This window comes from Dermochelys coriacea, chromosome 1, assembly GCF_009764565.3.
Source record: "Dermochelys coriacea isolate rDerCor1 chromosome 1, rDerCor1.pri.v4, whole genome shotgun sequence".
Taxonomy (NCBI): domain Eukaryota; kingdom Metazoa; phylum Chordata; order Testudines; family Dermochelyidae; genus Dermochelys; species Dermochelys coriacea.
Genome location: NC_050068.2, coordinates 213,664,136 through 213,682,569, shown reverse-complemented (window position 1 = coordinate 213,682,569; position 18,434 = coordinate 213,664,136). Strand labels below are relative to the sequence as shown.

At 43.5% G+C, this 18,434-nt stretch overlaps 1 protein-coding gene and 1 long non-coding RNA gene across 4 annotated transcripts in view; one reads left to right on the top strand and one right to left on the bottom strand.

Annotated features, from left to right (window-relative positions):
• The first annotated feature begins 1,410 nt into the window (after positions 1–1,410).
• LOC122460006 lies at positions 1,411–13,562 on the top strand. The gene is made up of 3 exons (XR_006281019.1): positions 1,411–1,424; positions 7,615–7,629; positions 13,244–13,562. It is a non-coding gene; the product is annotated as an uncharacterized LOC122460006 (long non-coding RNA).
• LOC119841601 (killer cell lectin-like receptor subfamily B member 1B allele C) overlaps positions 4,783–18,434 on the bottom strand; it is a 19,216-nt gene continuing 5,564 nt past the window's right edge. The window contains exons 2-7 of one of the 3 annotated variants that reach the window (XM_038369163.2): positions 17,353–17,424; positions 13,861–13,950; positions 11,105–11,248; positions 8,799–8,953; positions 7,899–8,017; positions 4,783–6,046 (exon numbers count right to left, since the gene is read on the bottom strand). In XM_038369163.2, the coding sequence (XP_038225091.1) occupies positions 5,878–6,046; positions 7,899–8,017; positions 8,799–8,953; positions 11,105–11,248; positions 13,861–13,950; positions 17,353–17,424 (749 nt within the window). In that variant the 3' untranslated portion in view covers positions 4,783–5,877. Of the gene's footprint in view, positions 6,047–7,898; positions 8,018–8,798; positions 8,954–11,104; positions 11,249–13,860; positions 13,951–15,752; positions 16,535–17,352; positions 17,425–18,434 lie in introns of those variants that run through there. The other 2 variants (XM_038369175.2, XM_043513626.1) reach the window with 2 other exon arrangements.

Here is an 18,434-nt window from a genome sequence, read left to right as displayed (position 1 = left end):
AAGGCCAAGTAAGTTCCACTGTCCTTGATTCACATAATCAGGATAATAACAGTTTATTCTTCCTGTCCCAATAACAAAGAAACTGGGGCTCCTACAGCAGCCAAAGTGACCATCTAGGCGGGATGGGTGTGCCTATGCAAATAAGATCAGCCCCTGAAGTTCTTTTCCACAACCCACCACAACTTGCCACCAGATGTCAGGGTAGAGCTCATCCTAAGTCTGCTTACAATTGCAAAACTGAGCATTGCAACACGCAACTTTTAAGCACTAGAAAATTAAAGGAACAACACTGGGATCCACAGCCTGAGTTACGCACCCAGGCTCCCTGTACAATGAATGGGGAGTGATAGGCGCCTTAGGGTATGTCTATACTACCCGCTGGATCAGCAGGCAGTAATCGATCCAGTGGGGGTCAATTTATTGCGTCTAGCCTAGATGTGATAAATCAACCACCAAGTGCTCTCCTGTCGACTCCTGTACTCCACCGGAGCAAGAGGCGCAGCCGGAGTCGATGGGGGAGCGTCAGCAGTCGACTTACTGCAGTGAAGACACCACGGTGAGTAGTTCTAAGTATGTCGACTTCAGCTACGTTTTTCATGTATCTGAAGTTGCATAACTTAGATCGATCCCCACCCCTAGTGTAGACCAGGCCTTAGACTGAGATCCACAGAAGCCAGCAGGCTAGATGGGGAGCCGCCTAGGCTAACTAATGGGAGATGGCAACAAGGGAGGTGTGTCTTAAGTTCTGAACTCTGTGCGAGGGACAGGACTTAAGTCCAGGCTGCAGTGAGGTGCCAATCTCTGCCAGTGATCCACAAACCAGGAGGAAAATGGCACTCTCAGGTAACTCAGCAGTGGACCCAATCTGCACCAAATGGGGGTGGGAGAAGGAGAAAGAGGAGCTCACTTTTAACTTCTAGCCCAGCGGTTAGAATACTCAACCAGGATGGGAGAGCCCCCCTCCCCATTCTAGTCCGCATTCTGCCTGATGAGGATAAGGAATTTGAAGAGGGATCTGCCACCACTCAGGTATGTGCTGGAACCACTGGACTATAGAGTCATCCTCACTCTTTCTTTGGCCCAATTCATCTTTCATTATTCTATTAAAGTGGAATAACTTAATTAGGAGAGATTAAGGAAGGCCCACATTAGAATATCCCAAACACTAGGGTGAGGGCACCCACCTGAGAGGTGGCAGATCCCTCTTCAAATCCCCTCTCCAACTCAGAAGGAGGGGAGACTTGAAGTAAGGGCTAACCACATCTCAGGTAAGTTCCCTCTCCACTGGGTGAAGGTTATAATGAGGTCTTCTTCCTCTTTCCCCATCAGCTGCTTTGTGTGAAGTTAGGCAGCCTAAGAGCATGTCTACTGGATCAGTGCCTGCATATTGATTTAGGAGGAGAAGGAGTGTTTATCTTCCCCTGGTTTGCAGATCGCTCTGGGCTTAGTCAGGAGATAGGGTGCTTAGAGGGAGGCAGCAGTGCATATGCCCAGAAGCAGAAACATTGGTGCTTAGGGACCTTTGACAGCTAAACCTTAGGCACTAAGTGAGTTTAAGCACCTTCAGGGTTAAGCAGTAGCTGAGTGACAGTTTTGTGGATTGCATTGGAGCCTAAAAATGGAATTTAGGAACCTCAGTTTGGGGCTGAGATGGCTATGTAGCTTTATGGATCTGGACCTAAGGCCCTGTCTTCACTAGGAAAAAAAATGGACCCATAATTTTCCACCGTGCAGCTCCAGCAGTAATAGTAGTGGTAGGATCTGTAATACTCAGAGGGTCCAGCTGTTTCCCTGGATATTATCTAATCCTACCACATGGTGGTAAAATGCCTGCAACATTCTTAAACTGCAGCTTCCACCATGGCTTTCATTGTTGTAACTGCTCTAGTGAAGAATTATTAGTTTGAATTGTAGCCTAGGGGAAAATTGCACTAAAGTTGTTGTGAACTGAACAGAAGCTGTTCTCTTGCTGGAGGCAAAGGTCCTACATTCATAAAAAGGACCTAGAGTACTGATGGAGGATGGAGCTTGTGCCACAGCCCTTGGCTTCAAAGCAATCTTTGTAAAAGATGTGCTCTTGCTCAGATAGAACTTATGGGCTTCATGCCGAAATGAATATGTGAAATCCTGTGTTGTGCAGGGCTCAGGCTAGATGGCTCCAGTTGCCTTAAAATCTAGGAATCTATGAAGAGGCAGGAAGAGGCATTTATAGACACAGCAGACTCACAAAAATATGTTTTTACTTCAGCAGAACACTGAGTAATGTAGAACTAAACAAGCTGAATTTTAGTTCCAGTGACCATCAAATATATTGAAAATGCCAGTGGAAATGGCTTAGTGGCTTCCTTCCCCTCTCTCTGCCTCACTTCCCCATCTCCAAACAGGGGAGAAAAGTATTTCCTTTCTCTCACCTTTTGTCTGTTCTGTTTGAACTGTACATTCTTCTGGGCAGGGTTATTCTCGTGTTTGGCTCTATGGACCCCTAGGTGCTACCATCATGAAACTAGCAATGTGGTTGGCCCCGGCCCCCGAAATACCTTGTATTTGCCAGACTGTGTCAAAAGTAGACAAGGTGGGAGAAGTAATATCTTTCACTGGACCAACTTTTGCTGGTGAAAGAAAGTAGCCTTTTAAGTTACTCAGACCAACATGGGTACATGTGTTGGTAGTGTCAGACTGTGTGTGAACCTACATGGAGGCATACATTCTCCCACCCTTTCTCCAGGTTGTATAATCTGAGCAGCAGGCCTGTCCTGGTGCTTTGCAGTGAAATTGTACACCAGAAAGCACTGAAGGAGAAACACACTTAGAATGTTCTCTGGTCTGACACCACTGTTTTTTAAAGGCGCAGGAGAATGAAGGCTGCTCTGCACCTTTAGAAGAATGCACCCACCTGATGCTCCTCTCATTAACTCCATGAGGCAGTGGAGTGACTCTTGATTTACACAGGTAAATGTTAAATGGTCATTTACACTTCAATGTTTATGGTTGCTGAAAGGAGCATCAACTCCATCAATTCTCGCTCCTGTGGCTCCTATGGCAGTTATAGGAGCAATTAGCTGGGTTCACTTCCTTGTGTGCCCAGTTGGTAGGATGGTTCTGAACAGATCAGGAGCCTCATGCACCACTGTGTTATTTCAGTTTTACATTGGTAAAACCATTAAAACCTATGGTCTCACAGAGGTGTAAATCTGGAGTCATGAAGTGGGGAATGAGGCCCCAGGTCTCCAGCACTGGGAGGAAATTTGCTTAGAACTGACTCCTTCCTGCCTCTTCACCTGTGCAGAAGAGAAAGCACATTGAGTTCCAGCTGTGGAAAAAGAGGATAAGATTTTGGGGGGGAGGGGGCGGCTGGTGGAGATCTGAGGATTGTTCCTCAAGGTGTTGAGATACTTCAACGAGAAGAACACAGTGTTGTGCCATGCTGGAGCTTGTCTGAACAGCACAGTTAAAGCTGTTGCGGAGGTTTCTCTTTCACTGGAATTTTAAATCTTTATTTCATAAAAATCTTAAGAATGGCAAATTTTAAGCACCTTTTGAACAGCACCTTTTGGCTTGGAGAACAGCAGATTGATACAGGGAGAATAAGGAGAGTTGAAAATCACTCCTTTTTGTTGTTTTTCATTGGGTTGTCTCACCTTTTGTAAAACCCCTTTGCAAGGAATCTGAAATGCTCAGGGATCGATGGTTGGCTCCACTGATTGCTCCTCATGGGCCACTTTCAACAATGTCAGTTAGACATTGATAGTGTTTGCTATGAGTTTGTATCACCTCTGCTAATTGCTCTTTGTGTTATTGACCAACGCCATGGGAACAATCCAGTCTAAAATGCTGCACACATACTACATTTTAAAGTAAATAGAGAGAGGTTATTCAAGCTCACTGCAGGCTCGGTTAGAAGTAGAACCCTAAGGTGAAATCCTGACCTCCTTAAAGTTAGTGGGCATTTTGCCATTGACATCACTGGGGCCGGGATTTCACCCCAGTCTCTAATGTGGCAGATCAGGTCAAATCTTTCAGATTGATTGATTGTTCTAGCTGTGGTTATCCTGTCTCTAAGCACAAATCTTTCAGATTGATTGATTGTTCTAGCTGTGGTTATCCTGTCTCTAAGCACATAGCCACACTCCTCTCCCAAAGGCAGGTTGTAACCTTGTTGCATTAAGGTCAGACACAAAGCAAGCATCTAATGCAACAAAGAATCTTACACAGTAATCACTTAATTAAATGAGGTCTTTTTCAGAAATAATGAAGACATCTATTGTATCTTGGGAATTAAATAGAACAATAACTGGGGATCTGGTGAAAACAACCTCCTCTCTCTACAAACAAGGTGCATGTTCTTGGAAGAATTCAAGGAAGAAAATTAGAACACTAGATTGTCTCTCAGGAGTTTTAAATCCAATTGCCACCTCTGCCATAGATTTCTTGTGTGACCTTGGGAGAGTCATTTAATCACCCAGCTCCACAAATCTACTTAGACTCCTAACCTCCACTGAAATCAAGGGATGTTAAAAGCCTAATTTCCTATGTGGATCCGCTTTACTCTGTACCGATTAGGTGTAAGCTGGAGCACTGTGTCCAGTTCTGGGTGCCACACTTCAGGAAAGATATGGACAAAAATTGGAGAAAGTCCATAAAAGAGCAACAAAAATGATTAAAGGTTTGGAGGACATGACCTATGAGGGAAGACTGACAAAAACGGGTTTGTTTAATCTGGAGAAGAGAAGACTGAGCAGGGAAATGATAACAGTTTTCAAGTATGTAAAAGGATGTTATAAGGAGGAGAGTGAAAAATTGTTCTCCTTAACCTCTGAGGACAGGACAAGAAGCAATGGGCTTAAATTACAGCAAGGGCGATTTAGGATGGACATTAGGAAAAACTAACTTACTGTCAGGGATGCTAAGCACGGGAATAGTTTACCTAAGGAGGTTATGGAATCTCTATTATTGGAGTTTTTCAAGAACAGGTTGAACAAACACCTGTCAGGAATGGTCTAGTTCAGGGGTCGGCCACCTTCGGCACGTGGCCCTTCAGGGTAATTCACTGGCAGGCCGCGAGACATTTTGTTTACACTGACCGTCCGCAGGCACAGCCTTTCACAGCTCCCAGTGGCTGTGGTTCGCTTCCCGGAGCTCCCACTTGCCAACCCCTGGTCTAGTTATTCCTTAGTCCTGCTTTGAGTACAGGGGACAGGAGTACAGGGACAGTCATTCACTTCTATGATTCTATGATCTGGGCCAAAGTGCCTTCCCCAAGTGTTAGAAGAGTATTTTTCCTGTCTAGTTAATATTGACATTTACTCACAATGTACACACAAGTCATCTTTGGGCACGGCTGGTCAGAGGAACCAAAATGGTTCCTGCTAATGCAGCTGCACCAAGGAGCAGGAAATAACCTTCCATTGCATAAGAGTTTCTTCTTGAAAATCTTAATACAACAAAAGTTGAAAGTAAGCAAAAAAAGAGATGTTTATGAGTCATTTCTTAATACAGAGCAAATAGTCACAGGCATTTCCGTGTTTATGTAGATGTCATTTGGCACTAAATCTTAAGAGAAACAGATTGGCCTAAAACGAAAAGCATTTGGAATCTGAACAGGTGAATAAAACGGGATGAGCTTGCTCGAGCTGAAGGGTAAAGGCCCGGCCCTGGATCGAATGTGCTATTAGCTTATTTATCGTGCATCAATTATTATAATCTGTTTAGCTAAACATCCTCTAGTCTTGGACTCCAGGAGCTACAGGGGGTTACAATACAAACCTATCCCTAATGCAGCCAGTGGTCAATCGACACAGGATTGCCGAATGCTATGGTTTCTGTGCAATGCTCTTATGATTATTTACATTAAAATATCACAAAATACAAGAAAATGCATCATTCTACAAGGGATGGTGTCTGATGTTCTGGGGTGTTCCAGGGAGCCAGCATGGTTGCATTTTTCTTGCAGATCCATCTGTGTAAATTCGGGCACCTCTCAGGCTGTAACTTCTCCTTGTTGAAAGCACAACAGTTTGTGCCATCTACAGTTCCATTTTCCATCACCCTAAAGAGAAAACAAAAGCTGCTCACTGAGAGGTTAGCTCAGAATTGGTACTGAATAAAAAGACAGGAACAGAGTTTAGGAGGAGGGAACCAGGGTTTTTTTCTTTTGTGTGTGTGTTTTTTTTCTTATGTGGCTAGATTGGCATTTGCAGGCTCATTGCAATCCATTTGATTGGACAGAGGGGATTTGCACAGGGATTCACGGAGAGCAGAATTCCACAAAGGAGAAATGGTGAGTCTTAATAGTGAGGAGGTGGGGAGGAGTTTTCAGCTACATGAATCCAAATGTTGAGTCTGCATGACAGACCAGACGGTCAACCCAAGTGGTCCCACTCTCCAATAACATCTGATTCATACATGTTGGGAGTTTGCAGGTGGGTTTGAGCCATAACCTGGAGTTCAAGTGCGATCTTCTACTAACAGCAGGCGACATCAGGGTCACTTTCAAGTACTTACAGGCCTCACTTGATGGACATTAATTGAGGCTGGTGGGACTGTGGTGACCCTGGCCACCTAATACATTGGTCAAATATAAACACAGAAAATCCCTAGGCACTCAGCACCTTCTTAGGTTAAAAGAAAAGGAGTACTTGTGGCACCTTAGAGACTAACAAATTTATTAGAGCATAAGCTTTCGTGAGCTACAGCTCACTTCATCGAAAGCTTATGCTCTAATAAATTTGTTAGTCTCTAAGGTGCCACAAGTACTCCTTTTCTTTTTGCGAATACAGACTAACACGGCTGCTACTCTGAAACCTTCTTAGGTTAGTGTCATTGGCAGATGTGGTTGAAAATTCTTTCAAAGTTACATAGTATTTTTGTACATTTTTAAACCATTTGAATAACTGTGCCCCTGTGTGCCCACTGCACTTCGATATGTGTCAGTGCACCTTATTCCTCCAACTCGGGTATCCTCACCTTGCCCAAAGCCACCTGATTGCCAAAGAAGAGAATAAAGAGATCATCAACTTCACTTTGATGCCAAGTAAGGTCCTGTCTAGGGAGGACGCTGCTTTGTGCAGTTATAACTCCACCAATTTAGCTGCACTAGTACAAACCTCAGGGGTGAAATCCTGGTTCCACTGAAGTCAATGGGAGTTTTGCATTCCTGTTGATGTCACAGGGGTGAAGATTTCTCCCCATGTGGAAGCCCCAAGGTAAACGCCACAGATAAAATCACTTTTCTTTTTACTCTAGTGCCACATGTTTACACTAGAGCTGTGTCTAGATTGACGTGTTTGGTCCTGTCCTTTTGTTCCTATAACTTCTAATCAACAATTTATTAGCTTGATGGTACATGCTGATGTAGACACTCCATAAACAGTTGTTCCTAGAGTTCAGTGTAGGGTGACCCAAGACCAGAAGGAACAAATGTTTGTACAGTGTCTACACTAACATGTATAGTTGTGTAACTTGAATTGAGTTAATTGGCAATCAATTAACTTAAGTTACAATATGGCCATAACCTTAGTACAGACAAGCCCTAGAGGTTTTTCATGGGGCTGCTATACAGCCCTAGCAAAACGTCTACAAAATAGCCCCCAAACGATTGTGTAGATAGGGCCTAAGCAGCAATGGTCTGCAGTGATTTGAAATTGAGGATGAGGCCTTCATGTAGCATCACCCACACCACTGCTTTCTAAAGACTGTGACTATATGTAAGGAAAACTTAGTCTCTGTGGAACAGGTCATGCTGGAGACTTTGAAATCTAAGATAGAGCTAAATATCTGCCTTCGATCACAGTACAAGCTCTGTGCTTTGGGAATTACTTAGCGGGGAGCTATGGGGTCAGAACTGTATCTGCATTTATATTAATGTAACTTAACATTTATACAAAGAAAAATCCACCCACGAGCTCAGCCTGGGCCCTTCTAACTGGGAGTCACCAAGCCACATCCATCTTCCCTCTTTCTCTTGAAAGTTTAATCCAATCCAGAAATATTTCTTTTCTGTTCTGGTTGCTATAAATTCCTGTGGATTAAACAGAAATACATTATACACTGATGGGGCATTTCAGCTCTGCCTCATTCCTCATGCAATCACATGCTCATTTTGAACTGAGACCGGGATACATATGAAAGACAAGGACTCAGCCACACCGGTAACTAGTTTGGTTGAAACAGCCTTAGGGCACATGGGAATCCTTATAGCTGCTTTTCCCAAAAGTCTTGCACTTGGGAGAACATAAGAGTTGCTGAAAACAGCCAGACCCTAAGTGAACTGCCAGACATGAAAATCAGGCCTTTTTTACCTTGCAGAGGGAATCTACCTTCTACATTTCCAAATGGAGATTGGGCAGGCCCTCAACAGCGTGAAAGTCCCACTCAATCGCAAAGCAAAGTCTTTCCTGCCTTAGCAGACTGCGGAAAGCCCTTGATCACACCCCAATCTCCTCCCAGATCAGAACTTATTCTGCTTTCTACATTTCCATCTGAAGCATATGCCCATCAGCCTCACGGAGACCCAGGGAAGCCCACTGAGTTGGTAGAGCAGCTTTTCAGTAATGGATCAGAGGACTGATCGCAGCCAGAGGGAAGAAAGGCCAGGCTCTGCTCCCTCTTGGTGTCTTCCCAAGTGGGGCTCTTGTTTGTGGGGAAATAAAGGCCCATTCACAGACAGTTTCTCAGGGAGAGCCTGCGTGGTCAGAGGTTCTGATAAAACCTTGGGTATATTTGTGCTTTTCAGTCAAGTGTCTGAATAACGTGGAGGGTTTGCTGATTGCTGGTACTATGTGGGATGTTCCCAGACTTACCATCTCAGCCTCATCTTCAACAACAAGCAGCTGGGATTTCCTGCCTGAACAATTTTGCATACTGGCATCCCAGGTCCCCAGCTGCTCTGAGAAATAGTAACATCTCCCCCTGTGCAGCATCCACCCTGGGGGGCAGAGCAGACACGCAGTTCTTCCTGGGAAGGGGGAGTAAAGAAGATCATTACCTAGCATCACAAATGGCTTAATTACTCCCATCACATATTGTGGGGAAGCAAATAGCTTCCCAGCTGCTAACAGTACATTTTGGAAAATTAAGTATTCTTGGTGAAATGTCACAGCTGTCAGTTGCCCTGCATTTTACCGACACGTCTTACATTCTTCTAATTATCGTTGAATGGGTTAAATGCTCATTTAGGGAACCATTGCTTAGAGCAACATGACACCGTGCATGCTCCGGCCTCGAACTGTGAAACTGGTGCTTTTGTTTCCTGTGTGCTGCACATGTGCCTTTCTAGGACCCTGTAGGCAGCAGCTGCCATTTTGTTCTCAGTTGTTGAGATGCAGCTGTTCTTGTGATTGTTCTTGCTTGTTCGACTTGTTTTCCCTTAACCTGAAATACCGGTAAATCAGTGACCTGAATATTGTTTGCACTGTGTGTGTGTGTGTGTGTGTATAAAAGACAAGGATTCTTCTTTTTCTTTGTATCTTAGTAGCTCTTAACGGCTTGAGAAAGGGCCCCTCTGGGTTGAAATGTGGTCCATGCCACAAAAATACTACAATCTAATGTGATGAGGAGAAGATGGGGAATAACAACGAGCTGAGAACAAGTGACATAGCAGAGAAGAAGTCTCCTCATTGAAAAAAAGAAGGTAAGATTGAAAGATTGATAGAAAAGGTAAAATTGCCACTTATGGAAATGCAATCAGTTTCCAGTTAAATAAAGGAGAGGGAGAATTTGGATAATTTATTCTGAGAGTAGAACAGGCTTCTTATGCCACTACTACTGAAGAGCGTTACAAGAAAAAATTAGTTTTCCGAACTCTGGTGGGGAAATGACATTAAAAACATGTTTTCCACAAGATCTGGGTGAGTTGTAACGAATCTGGTGAAGACCAGGGTGTGGCTGTTGTATGGTGTCACGCTGCTGGGTTCGGAGCGCTGAACCAGGGCTGCACAGTTCACACACGCTCAGGGAGCTACATGTGTGTTTGCTGGCTGTTGGTGTCTGGGCTGTGAGCCACAGCAGCAGAGCATTAAAGACACCCAGGGTTACATGGCAAGAAGTGACAACCTCTCACTGGTCTCAATAATTGCACTCCAAATGTCACACCCTCCCTGGGTTAGAGAGACACAGAAAATGTACTTCCTTCTAACACAGCCCTTGTCTAGGCAAAGACTTTAATTTGACGGTTCAACACGTGTTAAGAGCACCCGGCCTCATCTAGCCTAGACCTCCACAAGTGTTAGCCTGAACATGGTACCAACGTACTTTAGATCCGAGTCTACAGAGAGCCACAGGGAACAAGTAACTTTATTGGAATAAGGGGAACAGTATTATCCCTAAAACTACATTCATTCTCTTTCTCCCTCACCCTAGGAGCTTCTGTTTAGAACCTTCCCTAGCTCACTCCTGCTTGGCTTCCTGCTAGAGGTTTTAAGCAAAATATTTGCATTATAAAAATATTTAACAACAAGTAATATTTATCACCCAATTAGAGTTTCAGGGCAATAAGGCTACATGTGTCATTTGGTAAAGGGCCCAGGCTGCCAAAGTCCTTCTCTCTCTTTGCAAAAAAATCCTTGGCCTCGGGCGGTTCTTGAAAACACCAGGCAGCTGTAAGGCAGTGGTTTTCATTTGAGACCCCTTTGGAAATTTTGAATGGAGGTGGGGACCCCTTTGGAAACCCCTTTGTAGATGTAGCTGAATTCTGTTCAGTCAGTTTTCAGTCTAAGTCTTTCACAGACTCCTTAGACATAGTCTGCGGACCCCCAAGAGTCCATGGACCACAGGTTGAGAATCACTGCTCTAAGGTATCTAATGTCATTTTTAAAAGCAGCCCTGGACATTCCATTTCTATTCCAAGCACAGGGTGGTATATCAATAATTATAATTACTAACTAGGAATTGTAAATATTGGTTCAAATATATCTTCAGGGCCAGATTCTGATACTCTTCTTCATCCTGAGTAGTACCTTCCTCTGTGAATCATTCCATTGATTTCAATGGGGACAGTAAAGAAGCCATATTCTGACCCATAACGTTTTCAGGTTGTTATAGGAGAGGGTGTTAACAAACAGTAGAAGGGAACACACTGCACAGTTAGAGAGGGGCTGTAACTCCTCACCCTCTCTATCTTCACACAGATCGTCCATTAATCCACTGATTGTCATCGAGCATCTCCCTGTGCATGGAGATTCCCCTGAAGATGTACTGTTTTCAGTGCAGGTTGTCCTGAGCGTGGATGGACTCTTACAATTTCCCCTCCAGACTTGAATGCAAAGGAAGACAACGTGGTTAATAGGAGCATCAGTAATATGCAGTCTTGGTATCTGAGGTTCAGAAAACACAGTTGTATTACAGAGAGTACAGTCAGTAAGGAAGGCAGCTTGCAAAGGGATTAAAAATAGGTTTGCCTTTTTTGTTGGGTTATGATATATCAAGAAGGCCTGGTATTTTTTTCTCTTGGTTGTTTTTCCTGCTTGTTTTCTCCATAAGAAATTCAGGTCTTGCCTACTTTGGTGGAGAACAGGTACGGTTATGACATTACATGTACTACAGTTATACATCTGATTAATTGAAAAGAGATATCAATTTGATTCAGACTGTCTAGAATTCTGTTTTTTCTTTTATTAGCCCCCTATTTAACCTAAGCATATGAGAGAAAATCTCGTTAACAAAAAGATTCAACATCCCAATATTTAATTTAAAGGATGAGACGCTACCTTCCTATGTAGCGGAGTCAGCACAGAAATCTTCCAGCAACAACAAGGAAGTCAAAATTGGTAATCCTGATATTTCTAAGGTAACAAACAAGCAGTAAAACAAACAAACAAACAAACAAAAAAAAACCGCACACTACAAACCCTTTCAGGGCTTATAGTTATTTAAATAGTTTACAAACATACAAAAATAATATGCAACTTGACAAATTATTCAACCATATCTGCCAATGGTACCAACTAAGAATATGATGAGTGCTTAGGGATTTTCTGTATTCATATCTGACCAATAAATTATGTGCACAGGGTCTCCACAGTCCCACCAGCCCCAATTAGTGTCCATCCAGTGAGGCCTGTAATTACTTGAAAGTGACCCCTGATGCCGCCTGCTGTTAGAAGAAGATCACACTTGGACTCCAGGTTATGGCTCAAACCCACCTGCAAACTTCCAACATGTTTGAACCAGGTGTAATTGGAGAGTGGGACCACTTAGACCAGAGGGCCAACCCATCATGCTTATTTAAACCTCAAAAAGATGTAAAAAGCAGGACAACTCTTCCCCTCCCCCCACCTTTTGTCCATCACCTTTAAAGGCCTAGTTAGTAGGAATGTACAGTTAAGCTAAAAGGAACTCTTAGGCCAAAGAACATAATAGTAATGCTATCAGAGAATTCACAATATTGAAGACTAGTGTCAAGAGAGAGAAGAGGTTTAGTTTTTAACCTCATTCCACACTATATCCCAAAGTCGAAAGAGACATACTTTTTAAGCTTCACATTCATAGAACTGCTGATTCACCAAAACACTTAAGCATGTGCTTAACTTTAATCACACACTAATGTTTCATGGAGGTTAATGGGATTTAAGCATGTGTCTAAAGTTAAGCATGTGCTTAAGTACTTTGTTAAACAAGGATACTTTGCTGGAGCTATTCAGGTGCAGAGAATGGCTACTAGGATGATCCGAGGAATGGAAAACCTACCTTATGAGAGGAGACTCAAAGAGCTTGGCTTGTTTAGCCTAACAACGTGAAGGTGAGGGGAGATATGATTGCTGTCTATAAATACATTGGAGGGATAAATACCAGGGAGAGAGAGGAGAGTTCAGCGCCAATGTGGAAACAAGAACAAATGGATATAAACTGGCCATCAACAAGTTTAGGCATAAAATTAGATGAAGGTTTCTAACCATCAGAGGAGCGAAGTACTGGAACAGCCTTCCAAGGGGAGCAGTGGGGGCAAAGAACCTAACTGTCTTCAAGACTGGACTTGACAAATTTATGGAGGGTATGGTACGATGGGACTGCATACAATGGCATGTAGCTGACCTGTGACTGCTAGCAGCAAACATCTCCAGTGGTGGGTGATGGGACACTAGATTGGGAGGGCTCTGAGTTACTACAATGAATTCTTCCCCAGGTGTCTGGCTGGTGAGTGTTGCTCACACGCTCAGGATCTAACTGACCACCATATTTGGGGTCTGGAAGGAATTTTCCCCCGGGTCAGATTGGCAGAGACCTTGGGTTTTTTTGCCTTTTTCTGCAGCATGGGGTCACTTGCAGGTTTAAACTAATGTAAATGGTGGATTCTCTGTAACCTGAAATCTTTAAGTCATGATTTGATGACTACAGTAACTAAGACAGAGGTTAGGGGTCTATTACACAAATGGGTGTGTTAGGTTCTGTGGCTTGCAATGTGCAGGGCATCAGATTAGATGATCATGATGGTCTCTTCTGGCTTTAAAGTCTATGAGTCTACACCAGCTAATGATCTGCCCAAAGAAATTAAACAAAGAAAACTACCTTATGGTCCAGTGTCACAAAGTCAAGGCTGGCAATTTAATCTTATGAATATAGAAATTCAAAAGTTAATTTTCTCATAGGTCACTGAAATCCCCCACAGAGCACATATACAGTATCTCTGAGTACTCGATGCTTTGTTAACTATTCACCTTCATAAATATCCTGCATGTGAAATAATAGTAAACGTCCCTGTGGAAACATTAATATTTTAATTTTCTGATTTTATGTGTTTAACTTGTCACCCATAATATTGCATTAATGTCAATTATTTTTTACATATAATATCCTCTTGGTGAGGTTTAAACATGCACATAGCTGAATGAATAAAGCAAAAGTTGTCATCTGGAAAGTGGCACTCACAAATAGTGATTAGAACAGCCATGAAAACCAGTGCGATAAGACCCACGACTAGAGCAACATAGAACCAGCTTGAACACTGGGAGCCAGGACCTGCAAAAAAAGAAAAACAAAAGAGTTGCTTTGGAGGATATTGCAATTTAAGTCCTCACATTGCTAGCATGCGCAAGCGTCGCCACATTGGCTTCAGATATCAGACAGTTTCTAACCAGGTGCTGAGATAGAAATTGATAGTCTAAAAATACTTCTAAGTGAAAGGAAACATCTTTATTTGTTAGCATTTTACACCTACTTTATAAATGGAGGCACAAAGGGCAGGATAGGACAGAATCAGACTCTGGGAGAAGGAGCTTGGAGTGAATGTTTCCCAGGATGACTGGGACCCCGAGGAACTCAATTGCTTCCTGTGACAGGATCATAGTATTGGCAGAGGAAGGGAATGCTGTAAATGTCACAGATTATAAAATACTACATGAAAATTTGTTCAGCCTATATGAGGAGGACCATCCACACATAGCTTTCTTCCATGTAGCAGGAAGGGGAAGGGATCATTTGTTTCTGTGGCACTGGAGTTCCATTGTGATCTTTGGCAAGTTGGATGCAGGGCTGGGGGATACATTGTTCACACACCATTGCCACACAGATTACCTGAAAAAGGTAACACAGCCCCTGGTTGAACCACACTTCCTGTTGCACCCTCTGGAGTGAACCGCTGCTCTTTTAGGCAAGTCCTAGTAATGAAGCTCCAATAGAACCACACATCCAGAGAACTAGGGAATGGTGTACAGAAGGGGACAAGGACCACAACTCCCTGAACCTATGCCTCAGAGAGACATCCTGAGATATGCATCAAGTAGTGGGCTCTAGGGGAATGAATTCTCTTCTTTTTCCCCCAAGGGGGGTAAACTTGCCATCCCACCAATGGGACACCTCAGGAAAATCACCAGGAAGAGTTGCTGTGGAGTTTTCCTCCCCTAATGTCTGACCCTCCTTTCTTCAGAAGGATGTGCTTTGGGGTCACTGTCATTTGGACTGAAAACTGGTTCATATGACTGAATAGAAAGGATAATGGTCCCACACCAAAGTCTTTGCTGAAGGAAAGTTGAGGTTGAAGGTTCATATCAGAGCTTTGAAAGTCCTGCATTTAGGATGGAAGAATCCTATGCACTGGTACAGACTAGGGACCGAGTGGCTAGGCAGCAGTTCTGCAGAAAAGGATGAGAAGCTGGATATGAGTCAACAGTGTGCCCTTGTTACCAAGAAGGCTCATGGCATTTTGGACTGTATAAGTAGGAGCATAGCCAGCAGATTGAGGGATGTGATCAATCTCCTCTATTCAGCATTGGTGAGGCCTCATCTGGAGTACAGTGTCCAGTTTTGGGCCCCACACTACAAGAAGGATATGGAAAAATTGGAAAGAGTCAATTGGAAAGAGTCAGCAGAGGGCAACAAAAATGATTAGGGGGCTGGAGCACATGACTTATGAGGAGAGGCTGAGGGAACTGATATTATTTAGTCTGCAGAAGAGAAGAATGAGGAGGGATTTGATAGCTGCTTTCAACTACCTGAAAGGGGGTTCCAAAGAGGATGGATCTAAACTGTTTTCAGTGGGAGCAGATGACAGAACAAGGAGTAATGGTCTCAAGTTGCAGTGGGGGAGATTTAGGTTGGATATTAGGAAAAACTTTTTCACTAGGAGGGTGGTGAAACACATAGGTTACCTAGAGAGGTGGTGGAATCTCCTTCCTTAGAAGTTTTTAAGATCAGGCTTGACAAAGCCCTGACTGGGATGATTTAGTGGGGGATTGGTCCTGCTTTGAGCAGGGGGTTGGACTAGATGACCTCCTGAGATCCCTTCCAAGCCTGATATTCTATGATTCTAAAGGGGCACTCACCTCTTGAGCACCTCTGAGCAGCTTGGTGTGGTACCATAGGCCTTTTCTCACCCCCGGTGCTCCCTGCAGGCTGCAGGACAACATTGGTGGGTTTTCAGTGATTTGGCCCTCTGGCCAAGTCACAACATTGAAATGAACCCCTTGTGGGGTATTAAAGATTCCAGTAAACAAACAGGCTATTTGCCCTCACTAGGATCTTCAACCTGGTTCTGGGCCCTTTAAATTGTTCAGGCTTGCAGCTAAGCCTTGCCCCCTTCTTGGGTCATACACTACTTTACCTGTGGCTGGTGAAGGAACCCAGGCCACCCACTGCTCTGGTTTCCAGCCCAGGGATCCTACAACCAGCAGCCACATATCACTTCCCTCAGTCCTTCACTGCTGTTTCCCTGGGCCTCTTTCTACCTGGCCCCTTTATCTCTAGCCCTATCTCAGGTCCAGCATCCCCAGGTCCTTCTCCCTCTGTGATTCCAGCTATGGAAATTCAGCCTAGCATGAATGCTGTCTGATTGCTGGCTACTCCAGCCAGGTACAAACCCACTTCTTCCCTCCTCCACTCCCAGCCAGGAGCTAAACTGCTAAACCCAGGCAGCCCTTTTTATTTGGGCCAGCATGGCCCCTGATTGGCTATTGCTAGTCCCTTTTGCCCTTGGAGGACCAAGTCTCTGTGGTTTCCAAAATGGCTGCTCCAGAGAGTCCTCTCTAGGAAAGCTTGGAGGAGTCACCTTCACTGCTGTTCTTCTCCCAGCTTGCTACTTCTTGGGACAGGGGTAGTAGGTCTGTGGTGGACTCAGCAGAGAGCCACAATGACCGAGTACACCCTGTCACAGTTTGTCCACCTTACAAGAGTGTTCTAGTTATAACACAAACCCAAGATTAGAAACTCAGGAAATTCAGAGTTGAGTTGCATTCCCACAATAAGCCACAGAGTCACACTCAGATAACCACCAGGTCTCTAACCCTGCCTCCATACAGTGTCACAATGTAGTATTCTCATAATGTTCACTCTGTAGTTCAGTTTAAAGTATTCTGTGGGCCATCTGATCTGCACTCAGTTCTGTTCAGGACAAGGAGGTGGGGTAAAGATGGCTTACAATACAAATAGTAGGTGAAACTCTGCATATAACATGGTCTCACCCGGGTACCTGTGGCCTGTCACCCTCTGGGAGTGTTGCTGCAATGGAGCAATGAGTTGTGACTTAGATAAGGTTTCATAATAAACAAGGTGCTTAGATGACTAGAGTCTGAACGGCAGTAAACCAAACCCCAGTCCAATACATTATATTGATTAATTTGTGAATGTTCTCATTAAAAATCAGTTTTATTTTAAGGCTCTTCCCTCCTCCCATTTTCAGAAACAGAGCACAAAAGAATTTCAGAAAATGCCAGGTTAAACTATTTTTGAAACTGCATTCACCACAGAGCTGTTGTAGGGCTCAATAAGCCAGTGAATAGAAATGTCACCATTTAAAATGTTGAAATAATTTCTATACATGATTTATAATTTAGAGATTCTCAGCAATATTGTTTTACAGTTTTCTAACATAATAAAGAATAAATCTCTAATAACTAAAAATGCCACCCCAACAAATACCCACAATACCAGAAGGGGAAGTCTCTGATCTGCTGGTCCTTTCAGATTTACGATGCACACGCAGTTCAGCATATATGATCCCTGTAAGGAGCAAGGAAATGCTGACAATGTTGGATGTGAGAACCATTACACAGAGACATCATTACAAGAATCAGTCTATCTGCAAAGTGAATATGTTCCCCACGGTGCTGGCTCAGCTTCATTACTGCTAGAAACAATGGGCTAGATTATACCTGAGACTACATGTCTATGCAGAGGAGCAAGAATCTGCCTTACATTGCTGCATGAACTACCTGAATCTTGGAACAGGTGGATAAGTTGTATGTGTGTGTGTGTGGGGAGAGGGGGAGAATGGGTGGATCCTTGGATCTGCCCACAACAAATTGGCTGACATAGTTGAATCAACTCAGGGGGAGTCACAAATTGTGCTGATATATGTTAGCATAAAATGACCACCCCCTTGGAGCTAGGGAGATGCAGAGAGGGAACTGTGCCTCAGAGAAGTGTCTGTGACACATCATAGCTCCCCCGGCTACTCCTAGTAGTTTATGCACCAACCTGTGTGCAGGGCTATGTCACTAGTGGATATTAGACACAGAATATTACACTGATCCAATGTCAGGGACTGGATAGATTGGGGAGAGGTGGTCAAACATTGATTGTCAAAACATTTTTCAGTGAGAAATGGGTTTCTGAAATTTTAGTTTTTGCCAAAAAAAAAAAAAGAACCTCACAAAACTAAATATTTTTCTTTCTTTTTTTTGCCAGCAAACCCCTTCCCCCTCCCCGCCAAAATTGCAAAACATTTTGACAAAAAAGAGGTTTTTTTCTTTGAAATCTTTTGTGGAAACAAAATACACATTTTCCACTAGCTCTAATATTAGGTCCTGTCCAGGAAAATTCAATCCCAAAAACCATATGATTAGCCCATGATATCATAAATAATGAGTTTAAATTTGTTACTTCTTTAATCCAGTTTTCAGATAGCATATGTAAAGCATTTGCTTCCAATCCATGTAGACCAAGAGATATCAAATCTTATCATGGGGTGATCTCGGTACCTTTTTCTTTGCTCCTTGTCCCAGCTCCCC